At 46.4% G+C, this 14,279-nt stretch overlaps 1 protein-coding gene across 3 annotated transcripts in view; it reads right to left on the bottom strand.

The window, feature by feature from the left end:
- Nucleotides 1–14,279, bottom strand: part of ANXA7 (annexin A7) — a 91,357-nt gene that overhangs the window by 55,612 nt on the left and 21,466 nt on the right. For 2 of the 3 annotated variants that reach the window (XM_073585869.1, XM_073585870.1), the window contains 5 exons: nt 12,751–12,802; nt 4,534–4,693; nt 1,091–1,372; nt 318–358; nt 158–175 (listed from right to left, as the gene is read on the bottom strand). In XM_073585869.1, the coding sequence (XP_073441970.1) occupies nt 158–175; nt 318–358; nt 1,091–1,372; nt 4,534–4,693; nt 12,751–12,801 (552 nt within the window). In that variant the 5' untranslated portion in view covers nt 12,802. Of the gene's footprint in view, nt 1–157; nt 176–317; nt 359–1,090; nt 1,373–4,533; nt 4,694–12,750; nt 12,803–14,279 lie in introns of those variants that run through there. The other variant, XM_073585868.1, reaches the window with a different exon arrangement.

The following is a 14,279-nucleotide window of genomic DNA, read 5'->3' on the forward strand; positions in this document are numbered from 1 at the left end:
CAAAGCAAAAAGCTTATAAAAAAAAAAAAAAAAAAAAAAAAATTGGACTATATTATTTAAGATAAGTTGAATAAAATAAAAAAAAAAGTGTTCAGATTCGTCCACTGCACACACTGTGATTAAGTAATAAAGTACAGCGTAGCAATGCATTACATACCTGATATTGAACACTAACCTACAATATTCAATGCAAGATAGTTTATCTACCGTTCATTACATACAGATTAAAAACTAATAAAATAAATATGTTCACAAAATGCCTCAATCTTATTAGTTAGCTTTTCAAATAAATATTAAGAAAATGGAGATCTACAAACCGCAGGTTGCTGTCCTGGTGCTGGTCCTGATGGAAATCCACCTAGGACAAAATAAAATAAAAAAAAAAAATATTAAGTTAATAGTAATATAGCATAAAAGAAAATTAAATGTAATCACTTTTATATAAGGTCACACTATAGACCAACAATGATCTAACATTGCAGATTTGTTAGAAAAAGCCCATAAAAATCAACAGCACACGATAGCATAGATTTAACAACCTGCACTGGACTCGTCCGTTTGAAGACCAGTTTTACCTTCCTCTTCCTTTTACCCATCATGTACGGTAGCTCTAGCCAAATGAGGCAATAAAATATTCATGTTCAGAGAAGGGTTGAACCTGCTTGGCTGGGACGCTTCTCGCATATCATGTAACATGGGCTGCCCAGGCTACACAACTTTCATTATACAGGGTTTTATTTTTTTAAATTTATTATAAGTCTGCATATACTCTACACTTAGGATATCCTGTTCAAAATCTCAAGTGTACAAGTTGGGAATACCCCTTTAAATAAAAAAAGTTATACCAAATGTTTTAATCAGAAATCTGTACATCGATTCTCTTTCTGCATTATGGCTAACCACCAAAGGTTAAGAAGAAAAAACAAAAAAAAAACCACGATGTAAAATAGCATTATACAACTGGATTTTGATAACTGTTGCGTTGCACAGATGTGCGGCCTTATTAGACTAGATCGCTGGTGTCATCTCCAGTAGAATCGGAACTTGTTTTGCAACTCTGTAATCATGGTTTATGTAAGAGCCCACCAACCTGGTCCTCCACCTCCATAATTCTGAGCACTGGGCTGTTGGTATCCGCCATAGCCAGGGGCAGCACCTGGAGGTGCTCCATAGCCACCAGCTGCAGGTGCTCCATATCCCCCAGGTGCTGGAGCTCCGTAGCCACCAGCAGGAGCACCAAAACCAGGCCCACCATACCCAGGAGCACCCTGTGGTGCTCCATAGCCTGGGGCACCAGGAGGTGCTCCATATCCTGGTGCTTGACCTGGTGCTCCATATCCTGGTGCTTGACCTGGAGCTCCATATCCAGGAGCTAGGGAGAGAGAGAGAGAGAAAAAAAAAAAAAAATTAATTAAACAAGTCATAAGTAGTGTACATCACAGATTAATTCACCACTGCCATGCAGTTCTTGACCTGTTTAGCAGCATGCTAGTATGTAAAACTTTGGCAAGGGAGATTTTGTAAAAACTATTAACTTACATTCTAGTGCCCAGAGTAATCACCAGCAATGAGTAATTGGGGTGTGCTTTTTCATGTGCAAAAAAAGTGACAGATATATATATAAAATTTTGCTGTATTATATATTACCATTATTATAATAAAATTGTGCCCTTTACACAAACCCACACAATACACATTTAAAAGTACCACTTACAAACATCTCCAGAGTTTTTAAAAATAAAATAAAAAGTGACCCATTCAGCAAGATGTTATTCACCACAGGAGGCATACGCTTTCCTTGCCTCCACACAAAGATCCAGCCAGTGAGAAAAATCCCACATTCCTCCTCATCTAGTAAGGAGGGTCACCCAGCAGGGTGCCCCAGGACCCAGGCAACCCCTACAGCAATCGATCGCATATGGACTGCACCCCTCAAAAATTATCAGACTGTTAGCCCGGATTTCATGGGCAGCTCAGGAATCCAATTTGATGTTACAGGTCTCAGTGAAATAGACTTTTTAAAATTCTTTTTCAGCAAGGAAGTAAGTCTTATGGTGGCCCAGACCTTATATGCCCAGCAATTTTTCACCCAAAATCCCACGTCATCATACACCAGATGGACCCCTTTAAATGCAGCAGAGATGTATCTTTGGGGAATTGTGCTACATATAGGCGAAGTGAAAGAATATTACTGGAGTACTAATATTCTCTACAACACACCGGTATTCCGTTTGGCCATGACAAGGACACGATTTGCAGCGATCTAAAAAGGTTTGCATTATAGTGATAATGCCGAGTGATCCTCCCAGAGACGATCCTAACTTTGATAGTCTATACAAAATTTAGCCAGTAGTTGAACATTTCAGCAGAAAATTTGAATTAATGGAATGTGGAAGGAAAAATACCCAAACATTTAAAGGGAACCTGTTAGCAGGATTTTGCTCAGTAAACTACAGTCAGTTTGGCGCCATTATACTTATTATAAATGATACCTGGGTGATGAAATCCGTCTGTTGGTTGTTGTTGAGGCTATGTGCCCACGTAGCATTTTATACCGGACACTCAAAACCGGACTCCTTCCCAGAAAACGCGCGTTTTTGCCGCGATTTTCGCGTGCAGAATTCAAGCACTTTCCAAGAGATTTGAAGCATTGCTTGGAAAGTGACAGGTTGGTCACACGCGTCAAACAGTGTTTGACAAGTGTGACCAGCTTTTTACTATTGAGGCCGCCTATGCGGCCTCAATAGTAAAAGATAGAATGTTAAAAAAATTAAAAAAAAAACAAAAAAAAACACGTATATTTACCTTCCGACGCCCCGCGCAGCATCAACGACGCTCCCGTTCCCAAGATAGAGCTTTTGGGTAAAGCATATCATTCTGTTTACCGTGACATAAAACAGAATATATGCAATTGCTGTGCATTATGTTTGATTTACGGGGAATACGCCTGAATGATGCTGTGTTCACAGCCTTTTTAACAGAGTTTACTGTGCAGTGAAAGTGACCTGGCAACATGATTCTCCTTATCAGTACAATTACAGGAATCCCAAACTTGTATTTTTTTTTTTTTTTTTTTAATTTGTGTGTGACAATTTTCTGAGACCTATAATTTTTGTTATTCTTCCTTCGATGGAGCTGTATGAGTGCTTGCCTTCTGTGCCAAGCTGTAGTTTATATTTCTTCTACCTGTTTAGGGGTACATTCAACATATTGATCACTTTTTAGAGCATTTTTGGGGCCAATTGCGGTGACTGAAAATGTAAATCAGGCAGTGATTTTTTTCTTCCGTGTTAAACACAAGTTTTAAACTTTTTTTTTTTTTTTAAGATTGTGATTGACATTTATAGATGCCGTAATATAAATTTATATATTTATAATCTCCTACGATAGCCATTAGTAATGTGTGTATACACACACCAAAATACTTACAAAAATCGGTCATCCGAAAGCAGTCTGATGATTTCTACGCACTCACTGACTTGCATGACCAAGTGCGATTCCACTATTTTATCAAATTCTGACATGCTTTTTTCCCCCTCAGACTGAGGGAAAAAATAAATATGTGCAAAGCCCTATAGAATAACGTATTTTGTTGGATCGCACTCGGACGGAAATACGGTGATGTGAGTGAGCCCTACATCACAAGCCTGTACTGTTCCTTCATGCTCCAGGCCTTGATGTCTGACCCGTATTGGCATGTGGACCAGGGCACGATGCATGTGATTACAGCCCACAAGCACTCACTATTCCCTGAAGCGGCCCCACAAGAATACCATTTAGGGTAATTAGTGATGAGTGAGCGTGCTCATATCAGGTAATCAGAGCATGCTCAAGTAATATGTTCAAGTCCCCACTGCTGCATGGTTAACAAACAGGCAATCCCACGGCTGTTAGACATTCGGCATGAGCTGCGGAGGTCTACCAGCCGCAAATCATGCAGCTGCGGGACTTAAACATATCACTCGAGCACGCCTGAGATACTCGGATAACATCCGCGCATGCTCTGATAACACGATAGCCGAGCACACTCGCTGATCACTAGTAATTAGCATAAAGCAAGCACCATAAGAGACTTTTTTTTTTACTACAAATCTCCTTTGCAAAAATTTTAAAAGTGTAATATTGGGGTGGCGGTGGTCGAATACGTGAAATAAATGTTACAAGTTTTATGTAATGAAAAAAAAAAAAATTTGCATTTCAAACTTAGAACTTTGTGGAATCCAAAACTTAAAATTTACAAATGTGAATTTAAGGTGACATTACATTGCATAATGAGAGGATACAGGTGAATAAATTGCTACACACCACCTGTCAGTCCAGTAAAAGCATTATAAAGTAAATCGGCCACATTTACTGTCCTGTTATCAGGTGCAATATCCCTAATGGATTCCCGTAGGTTATAAGTGTAACAAAGCTAGAAGACATCACGTAGATTTAACAGTACAATATCTCACATGAAACAATAGTGGTCATTGGTTAATACAAAAAGGAACAAGTACTAAGAAAACTTTGAAAGTAACATGAGACACTTGCCTCCAGGATAGGACGGCATTGCACCAGGATAGCCACCAGGTGCAGGGAAGCCCCCGGCTGCAGGGTATCCTCCACCAGCGGCAGGTGGATAGGCACCGCCAGGATACTGCCCACCAGGAAATGCCTGTTGCCCTGCAGGGGGGTACGAAGGATCATTTCCCTGTGAAGAGACATTTTCAAGCAAAAATTAAGGGAAAAAAAACTGCTACTCACTGATCAGTGTATGGGCAATCTTGTACTGCAGTTGTGGCAAATAAAGCACTGGTTTACATGAGTTTTAACTATACACAATTTGTAGAGTTTTGAGTTCAAATATGGATTCAAGAGAACCTGGCATGTCTGCTTTAGCAAATACATATATTCCTCATAAAACAATTCTGGTCCATCTTTTCTTAAAGCACCGTGGTAAATTAACCATGTACAGTCATGGCCAAAAGTTTTGAGAATGACACAAATATTAATTTTTACAAAGTCTACTGCTTCATTTTTTCTAATGGCAATATGCATATACTCCAGAATGTTATAAAGAGTGATCAGCTTAACAGCAATTACTTGCAAAGTCAATATTTGCCTAGAAAATGAACTTTATCCCCCAAAACACATTTCAACATCATTGCAGCCCTGCCTTAAAAGGACCAGCTAACATCGTTTCAGTGATTGCTCCATTAACACAGGTGTGGGTGTTGATGAGGACAGGGCTGGAGATCAATCTGTCATGATTAAGTAAGAATGACACCACTGGACACTTTAAAAGGAGGCTGGTGCTTGGCATCATTGTTTCTCTTCTGTTAACCATGGTTATCTCTAAAGAAACACGTGCAGTCATCATTGCACTGCACAAAAATGGCCTAGCAGGGAAGAGTATCGCAGCTAGAAAGATTGCACCTCAGTCACCAATCTATCGCATCTTCAAGAACTTCAAGGAGAGAGGTTCCCTTGTTGCCAAAAAGGCTCCAGGGCGCCCAAGAAAGACCAGCAAGCGCCAGGACCGTCTCTTAAAAGTGTTTCAGCTGTGGGATCGGGCTACCAGCAGTGCAGAGCTTGCTCAGGAATGACAGCAGGCAGGTGTGAGTGCATCTGCACGCACTGTGAGGCGGAGACTCTTGGAGCAAGGCCTGGTCTCAAGGAGGGCAGCAAAGAAGCCACTTCTCTCCAGGAAAAACATCATGGACAGACTGATATTCTGCAAGAGGTACAGGGAGTGGACTGCTGAGGACTGGGGTAAAGTCATTTTCTCTGATGAATTCCCTTTTCGATTGTTTGGGACATCTGGAAAACGGCTTATTCGGAGAAGACCAGGTGAGCGCTACCACCAGTCTTGTCTCATGCCAACTGTCAAGCATCCTGAAACCATTCATGTGTGGGGTTGCTTCTCAGCCAAGGGAATGGGCTCTCTCTCTCAGTCTTGCCTAAAAACACAGCCATGAATAAAGAATGGTACCAGAATGTCCTCCAAGAGCAACTTCTCCCAACCGTCCAAGAGCAGTTTGGCGATCAACAATGCCTTTTTCAACATGATGGAGCACCTTGCCATAAAGCAAAGGTGATAACTAAATGGCTCAGGGAACAAAACAGATTTTGGGACCATGGCCTGGAAACTCCCCAGATCTTGATTCCATTGAGAACTTGTGGTCAATCATCAAGAGACGAGTGGACAAACAAAAACCTTCAAATTCAGACAAAATAAAAGCATTGATTTTGTAAGAATGGACTGCTATCAGTCAGGATTTGATCCAGAAGTTGATTGAGAGCATGCCAGGGAGAATTGCTGAGGTCCTGAAGAAGAAGGGTCAACACTGAAAATATTGACTTGCTGCATTAACTCATTCTAACTGTCAATATAACCTTTTGTTACTCATAATGATTGCAATTATATTTCTGTATGTGATAAAAACATCTGACAAACACACATAAAGACCAGAGGCCAGCAGATCATGTGAAAATATAATATTTGTGTCATTCTCAAAACTTTTGGCCATGACTGTAGTGTTGCCATTCACCTTGTAAACAGGAGGTGAACCCACACACTGTCCAATAAGTGCTGACACAGTGACAAGGTCAATGGCAACACTCAGCTGTCACCACGGCTATACTTTCCACTAGGAATAATAAGGGAAAAGTACAAAGATGAGCTCCAACAAAGTAGTCTTTTTCAGATTCCATCATTTACCAATGAAACAATAATAAAAAGTTAGACGGTAAAAACAGGATTTTTGGGTTGCTTACCGTAAAATCTGTTTCTCGGAGCCTTCATTGGGGGACACAGAGACCATGGGTGTACGCTGCTGCCACTAGGAGGCTGACACTATGCACAAAAAAAAGGGTTAGCTCCTCCTCCGCAGTGTACACCCCACCGACCGGCAGGAAATTCCTCAGTTAGTGAGAAAGCAGTAGGAGAAGTAACAGAATAGATTGAAAAACAGGACAACTCAACTGTAAATAACCAACAAACATAAGAACAGGAGTTGCAGAACATGGGAGGGTGCTGTGTCCCCCAATGAAGGCTCCGAGAAACAGATTTTACGGTAAGCAACCCAAAAATCCTGTTTTCTCGTTCGCCTTATTGGGGGACACAGAGACCATGGGACGTCCCAAAGCAGTCCCTGGGGCGGGAAAGCAAACTTCCATCAGGCCTGCGGACTCACCACCGCTGCCTGCAGAATCCTTCCACCTAGGCTGGCATCCACCGAAGCGTAGGTGTGGACCTTGTAGAATTTCACAAATGTGTGAACCGATGACCAGGTTGCAGCTTTACAAGCTGCAGCGCGGAAGCTCTGTGGCGCACTGTCCAGGAGGTACCCACTGCCCGGGTAGAGTGAGCTCTAATTCCCGGAGGGGGTCAATCGATGTATGACCCGGTAGGCCTCCAAAATTGCCGATCTGATCCAGCGAGCAATAGTAGCTTTGGAGGCCGGCTGACCTCTCTGCACCCCATCTGGAAGGATGAAGAGAGAGTCTGTCTTCCGCAAAGAAGTCGTCCTAGCTAGGTAGACCTTCATCGCCCTGACCAAGTCCAGCAAGTTCAAGGAGCGGTCCCGAGGACGAGCTGGACCCGGACAAAAGGACGGGAGAACAGTATCCTCATTCAGGTGGAAAGTGGACAGCACTTTAAGAAGGAAAGCGGGCAGAGGCCGCAGAACTACCTTGTCCTAGAGGAGTACCAAGAAAGGAGAGCGGCAAGAGAGGGCCGCCAATTCCGACACGCGCCGGATGGAGGCGATGGCCACTAGGAAGGCTACTTTCCATGAAAGGAGGGATAGGGGAAAGTTCCCTGAGAGGTTCAAAGGGAGGACCTTGCAGAGCCTCAAGAACCAGATTAAGATCCCAAGGATCTACGGGCGCTCGGTACGGAGGAGCCGTATGAGCCACTCCTTGAAGGAAGGTTTTGACCTGAGGACGGGAGGCCAACGTCTTCTGAAATAAAATGGACAGCGCCGAAACTTGACCTTTTAAAGAGCTGAGGGCAAGGCCTGCATCACGCCCTGCCTGAAGAAACGCCAGGACAGAAGGGAGCAAAAAATGTATGGGCAGAATGTCGGTGGACTCGCACCAAGTGAAATAGGCCTTCCAGGTACGGTAATAAACTTTGGAAGACGATGGCTTTCTGGCCCGGATCATAGTATGAATAACTCGATCCGAAAAGCCTGATCGTTTCAAAACCTCGATTTCAACAGCCACGCCGTTAAATTGAGTGGCCGAGAATTGGAGTGGCAAATCGAACCTTGAGACAGCAGATCTGCCCTGTCTGGAAGCTTCCAGGGGGCGTCCGCGAGAAGGTTGACAATGTCCGTGAACCAAGCCCTTCTGGGCCAATTCGGGGCGATGAGTGACTGGAATTCCTTCCGCCTTGATTTTCTTCAACAGCCTGGGAAGAAGAGGCAGAAGAGGGAATAGGTAGGGGAGCTTGAACTGCGACCAAGGAATGGCCAGAGCGCTGGCGCCCACTGCGAGAGGATCTCGAGCCCTGGATACAAACTTTCCTGTTGAGGCGAGAATCTAGCAGGTCTACGTCCGGGGTTCCCCAACGACGGCATAGCTGAAGAAATACCTCCGGACGTAGGGACCACTCTCCCGCCACTAGACCCTCACGGCTGAGAAAATCGGCGGCCCAGTTGTCCACGCCAGGAATGTGCACCGCGGATATTGCCGGGACTGAAAGCTCTGCCCAATGAAGAATCTTGAACACTTCTGCCAGGGCTGAGACACTCCGTGTCCCCCCTGGTGGTTGACATATGCCACCGCTGTGGTATTGTCTGTCTGAATCCAGATAGGCAGGCCCTTGAGAAGCCTCTCCCAGTGAACAAGAGACAGATAAATCGCTCGTATCTCGAGGACGTTGATCGGCAGAGCTGACTCCTGAATCGACCATCGACCCTGAACAGTGTGACTGCGGAACACTGCCCCCGGCCGAGGAGGCTGGCATCCGTTGTCACAATCTGCCAGTGAATGGGAAGGAATGGCCGTCCTAGGGAGATGAGAGGAGACATCAGCCACCAATTGAGGGACTGCTTGACCCGGTATGAAAGACGAAATGGGCGGTCCAGGGAAAGAACAGACCTGTTCCACCGAGACAGTATGGCGTGTTGGAGGGGTCTGGAGTGAAATTGGGCAAAGGGAACCGCCTCTGTCGCTGCCACCATCTTTCCCAGGACTTTCATGGTTGTCCGGAGAGATGGAAGTCGTAAGATATGCAGCGCTCGCACATCCCGCTGCAGGGAGCAAGTCTTTTCTTGTGGGAGAAAACCTTCGATAGACGATTGCCGAACAATAGACCCAGAAACACAAGACGTTGTGTCGGAAAAAGGCAGGACTTCCTTTTGTTGATGAGCCACCCGAAATTGGACAGGGTGTCGGGGACGATGGTAAGACTTTGGCGAGCTTGATGAAAGGATGGAGCTTCGATCAGAATGTCGTCGAGGTACGGAAAAAGAACGAGACCTTTGATTCTCAACAAGGCCATCAACGCTGCCATGATCTTCGTAAATACTCTGGGTGCGGTGGCGAGATCGAACGGCAGTGCAACGAATTGGTAATGTTCCTGGCGAATCGCAGGAATTTCTGATGGCCGGAGAATATGGGAACATGTAGATAGGCATCTTGAATGTCTATTTAACACATGAACTCCTGCGTCTCTATGGAAGCGATTACCGACCAGAGACTCCATTCGGAAATGATGCAGTCGGACTGTCTTGTTGAGTAACTTGAGGTCCAAGATGGGGCGAACTGTACCGCCTTTTTTCGGTACCACAAACAGGTTTGAGTAAAACCCTGTGAACCGTTCTGACTCGGGGACGGGCACGATCACTCCAGAAGTGAGGAGAGAGGCGATGGACGCAAAGAACCCCGGAACTAAGGCAGGATCTTTTGGAGGTTGGGACTCGAAGAAACGATCCCGGGGATGAGAAATGAACTCTATCTTGTATCCTGATGATACCACCTCCCTGACCCAAGTGTCCTCTACTGAGGCAAGCCAGCCGTCTCTGAAGAAAAGACGTAGACCTCCCAATTGGGAAGGACTCTCGGGGGTTCGTTGATAGTCATGCTGATGTGGACTGTCCAGATCTGGATCCGGAGGTTCTGCCCTGGGAGGAGTGAGATCGCCTGGAGGGAGTGGGTCTGAAAGACGCCTTTTTTCTATCCTGGCGTACCTGCGTTTTCTGTTGGTTAGAGAAGTTGTCTGCCGTATTGAAACGGTGGAATGTCCGAAAGGGCCGAAACTGACGTTTTAGCGGAGGTCTGCGAGGCTTGGACTGAGGGAGGAGGGAACTCGTGCCTCCAGTGGCGTCCTTAATAATCTGATCCATCTGGGATCCGAAGAGACGCGCTCCCTGAAAAGGCAGATTGGTAAGAGACTTATCTGAATTCAAATCCGCCTGCCAAGCCTTGAGCCAAATTGTACGTCGGATTGCCACAACGCTGCTTGACGCCTGAACTGCGCAAGACGCGACATCCAAGGAGGCAGAGAGCAGATAATCCCCTGCATGGGAGATCTGGTTGGCCAGTTCGGACAATTGCTCTGGTTGGGCCTTACCTAGGATGCCCTTGCAGAGATCCTCTGCCCAAGTGGCTATGGCCTTCACTACCCAAGAGGAAGCGAAGGCTGGGCTTAGCACCGCTGCAGCCGCTTCGTATGCTTTGCTAAGGATTCTATAATCCTATCATTCGAATCCTTTAGTGACGCCACACCTGAAATCGGGAGGACCGTGCTGTTAGACAGTCTGGACACGGGTGCGTCTACTGAGGGAGAAGCAGACCAGTTGTTGGTGAGCTCCTTGGCAAACGGGTACAGCACGCCGAGGCGCTTCCCTCTTTGAAGGCGCCTGGTCGGATTTTCTCTTTCCCTGGTAAGGATCTTGCCAAACTCAGAGTGGGAGGCGAAGACCCTGGAAGGTGTTTCTGCCCGTCTGAACGAAACCTCCTGTTCTGAGGATTTCGCAGGGGAGTCTGAGATTTCGAAGGTGTGGTTAATCGCAGCAATGAGGTTCTGTACCGTAACCTTCATGTCCGCGTCCAGCTCTAAGATCCCTTCGGATGACACATCCGAGAACGCTTCACCTGACTCGGGTCAGGAGGCACGGGAGGGCGACTGCTGGGAAGGACTATGTGGGGATGTGAGGCCAGGAGGGGATCCCGGCCGGTGATCCTGTCTGGGCCTTTGCGGCTTCTGCTGGCTGGCTCAGATGGAGCTTCATGTGACCTGCTGGACCCTGCAGAAGTGTCCAGGGGCAACTTATCAAGGACGGCTACTATGGACTGAGACACCCTGGTGAGGCCTGCCACAGATTGTGAAAGAAACGAGGCCCAACCAGGAATGGGGGGGTTCGCTTTCACGTGGCGCAATAGGTGGCTCCTGGACGGAGTCATGCTGAATGGGATTGCTGCAGTCCAGGTAGAGGGGTGGGGGCAGGCGGACGGCCACGCTCAGCCTTAGAGATAGGATAATGAAGGAGAAAAGAAGAAACCTGCGGAAATGCTGGAAGGTTGGGGGACAGAAGGCAGAGAAGGGTGTCAGTCTGCAGTTGCAGAGCTACTCACGATGCGGTGTCCCCAAAGGTGCTGATACACGGCTCGTCTGAAGATGCAGGGCCCCAGCAGAGGAGAACGTGGAATCCCTCTGTGTCCGGCTGACATGGTGATAAAATGGCGGCAGCCTGAGGGAACCAGGATAAACGCGTGCCTTCAAACGAAGAAGATGGGCGGAGCTAGCTGCTGAGGCAAAGAGGGTACCGCCCGCTGCCCACCGCAGGCTCTGAGAGGCGGTGGGTGGTCCTAGAACGGGCGGGAGAGAAGCCCGCCTATGAGAGAGAGCGGGGGGGCGTGGCCGCGACGTCAGAGAAGGCCCGAAATGAAGCCGGGGACTAAATTAATGGCGACGGCCGCCTGTCAGCGCGGGGCAGCGCGGAGGTCTCGCAGCGTCGCCGCGGCCACCTCCCTACCTATCACCTGGATCCCCTGCCGAACGCCGAAGAAAGAAGGAGGTGGAGAAGCATAGAACAGAGACTCCACAGTACTCCCTCGGCGACCGCTCCCAAGAATCCTGAAACCGCCAGGGGGCTGCGTCTTGGACTGCATACTCACCTCCGTTTGCAATAAAGGTATCTGATATATCCCACGCTGTCTGCGTCTTTGTGGTATCCGCGCCTCATCCGACCGACAGGCTCTGGTAGGCGAGTGGGTGGGAGGCGGGGGGCGAGGACTCTCCTGATCGCTGGCACGCACCCGTGCTAAGCTGTGGTCCCGCCACTGAGAGCTATGAGGATACGGGGTGGCAGTACACGCCGTACTCATAGTCTCTTGTGGGAGTACAGTAGTGACCATTCACACTGTATCCCTCCGGAAACCTGAAAAGGAACGACGCACATCGAGGTAGATATGGGTCTAATGAAAGACCCGTGTCCACCTCCTACTGACACTAAGCTAAACTGAGGAATTTCCTGCCGGTCGGTGGGGTGTACACTGCGGAGGAGGAGCTAACCCTTTGTTTTGTGCATAGTGTCAGCCTCCTAGTGGCAGCAGCGTACACCCATGGTCTCTGTGTCCCCCAATAAGGCGAACGAGAAATAGTCACTTTCCATGCAGAGTCTTATGATCGTCACTCCGCCTGGTTTGCTTAGTCCGTACAGTGATACTATTATTTGCATATTATTGAATTTCACGTCATCCAGAACTAATTTAAATCTATGCAAAAGGCTGACTGCAGGCATGCAGAATACTTACTGGGTAGCCTGGATATCCTGGGAACCCCGATGATTGGTATGGGTATGCCATTCTGCAACAGAGGAAACAACACATTGCACCTTTAAAAGTCAAGTTGGGGAGGGGGATTTCTCTCTTTGTATTTTTAGACTCCGCTATTCATGGCTGGACCGAACTTACAGCACCTGTCCTGGATTACTCCAGCCCCCACCACCATACTATTATCTGAAACCCTTGACCATCCAATCGCTGGCATACAAGTGGAGTTTATCATGCCCTATGCCTGACACCAGGACACTAGGGCTGCCATTCCTACAATTCACTCCCTTCCTCACTAAGCACAATAGTGTTATGGAAACATCCTTTGTTGCTTGGAGAAAAAAAAAAAAAAAAAACCTGGAACAGACCTCCACCCTGTGAATTAGTCAGATTTCAGAATAAAGGCCCTACAGCGCTGACTGTGTACTACGCCAATTGTACAAATCTGCAGGGACAAACTGGACACAAAACGAGCAATACTTGTGCATTGGGCAGCGCACACAGGCGCTCGAAAGGAATTGCTTCTGGATGCCTCAATACACACATACACTGTTTTTTTCTCTTGTGTTCTATATGCCCCATACATGAAATCAGAGGCATACAGCATCGGATGGACCCAGGCACCTGTCCAGATGGCATAATACGGCTTCATATAAGGCCATGTGCACACGTTCAGTATTTGGTCAGTATATTATCTCAGTATTTGTAAGTCAAAACCAGGAGAGGAACAATCAGAGGAAAAGTATAATAGAAACATGTTACCACTTCTGTATTTATCACCCACTTCATGTTATGGCTTACAGATAGAGGTAAGAAAAAAAAAAAAACCTCACCAAATACTGAATGTGTGCATGTGGCCTAACTCGGAATAATGGAATGTATTAGCCATTAGTTAGAGACAGGTTTTTTTTTCCTATGGGTCAAACTGACTCATAATTTCATGACAGTTTGCACTGAAGCACAAGACTTGCAAGTCATGTTATCACACCCTCAGGGGCAAGGTAACAGTAGGGCGACTAGTCTGCGGAAACCAACACCTTAATGACTAGTATGAAACCAATTAGAACATTGGAAATGGATTTTTAAAACAGTCTTCTTGCCACACACTGCAAGCACTTACAGATAAAAATTACACACCTCCAGTCTCCGTAGGTGGGAAAACTTGCAAAATCAGTATCAAATACTTATTTCCCCCACTTTATACTGTACAAAGGGCTTGTCAAGCAGGGTACCAATATAGGAATCAATAGATGGTGGTGGTTCGGGGGGGGCATGGGGGCCTGATATGCACACACACACCACAAGCTGCTCCTGAGGTCAGTTTAATAAGTCTCATGTTATAGAAGAATGGCCTCTATTAGACACTGAACCTTTTTCTCTCCTGACAAGAGACGTGACCTGTTGTCTTTTGATGATGTTTGACATGAAACAAATTTAACTATTATTTGTAAGGGCCATTTATCTACTTGGACAAAATAATCAGGTCACCCCTTAACTGTCTCTTTTTAAGA

This window comes from Dendrobates tinctorius, unplaced genomic scaffold (assembly GCF_039654945.1).
Source record: "Dendrobates tinctorius isolate UK_male_01 unplaced genomic scaffold, ASM3965494v1 ptg000089l, whole genome shotgun sequence".
NCBI classification, from domain to species: Eukaryota; Metazoa; Chordata; class Amphibia; order Anura; family Dendrobatidae; genus Dendrobates; species Dendrobates tinctorius.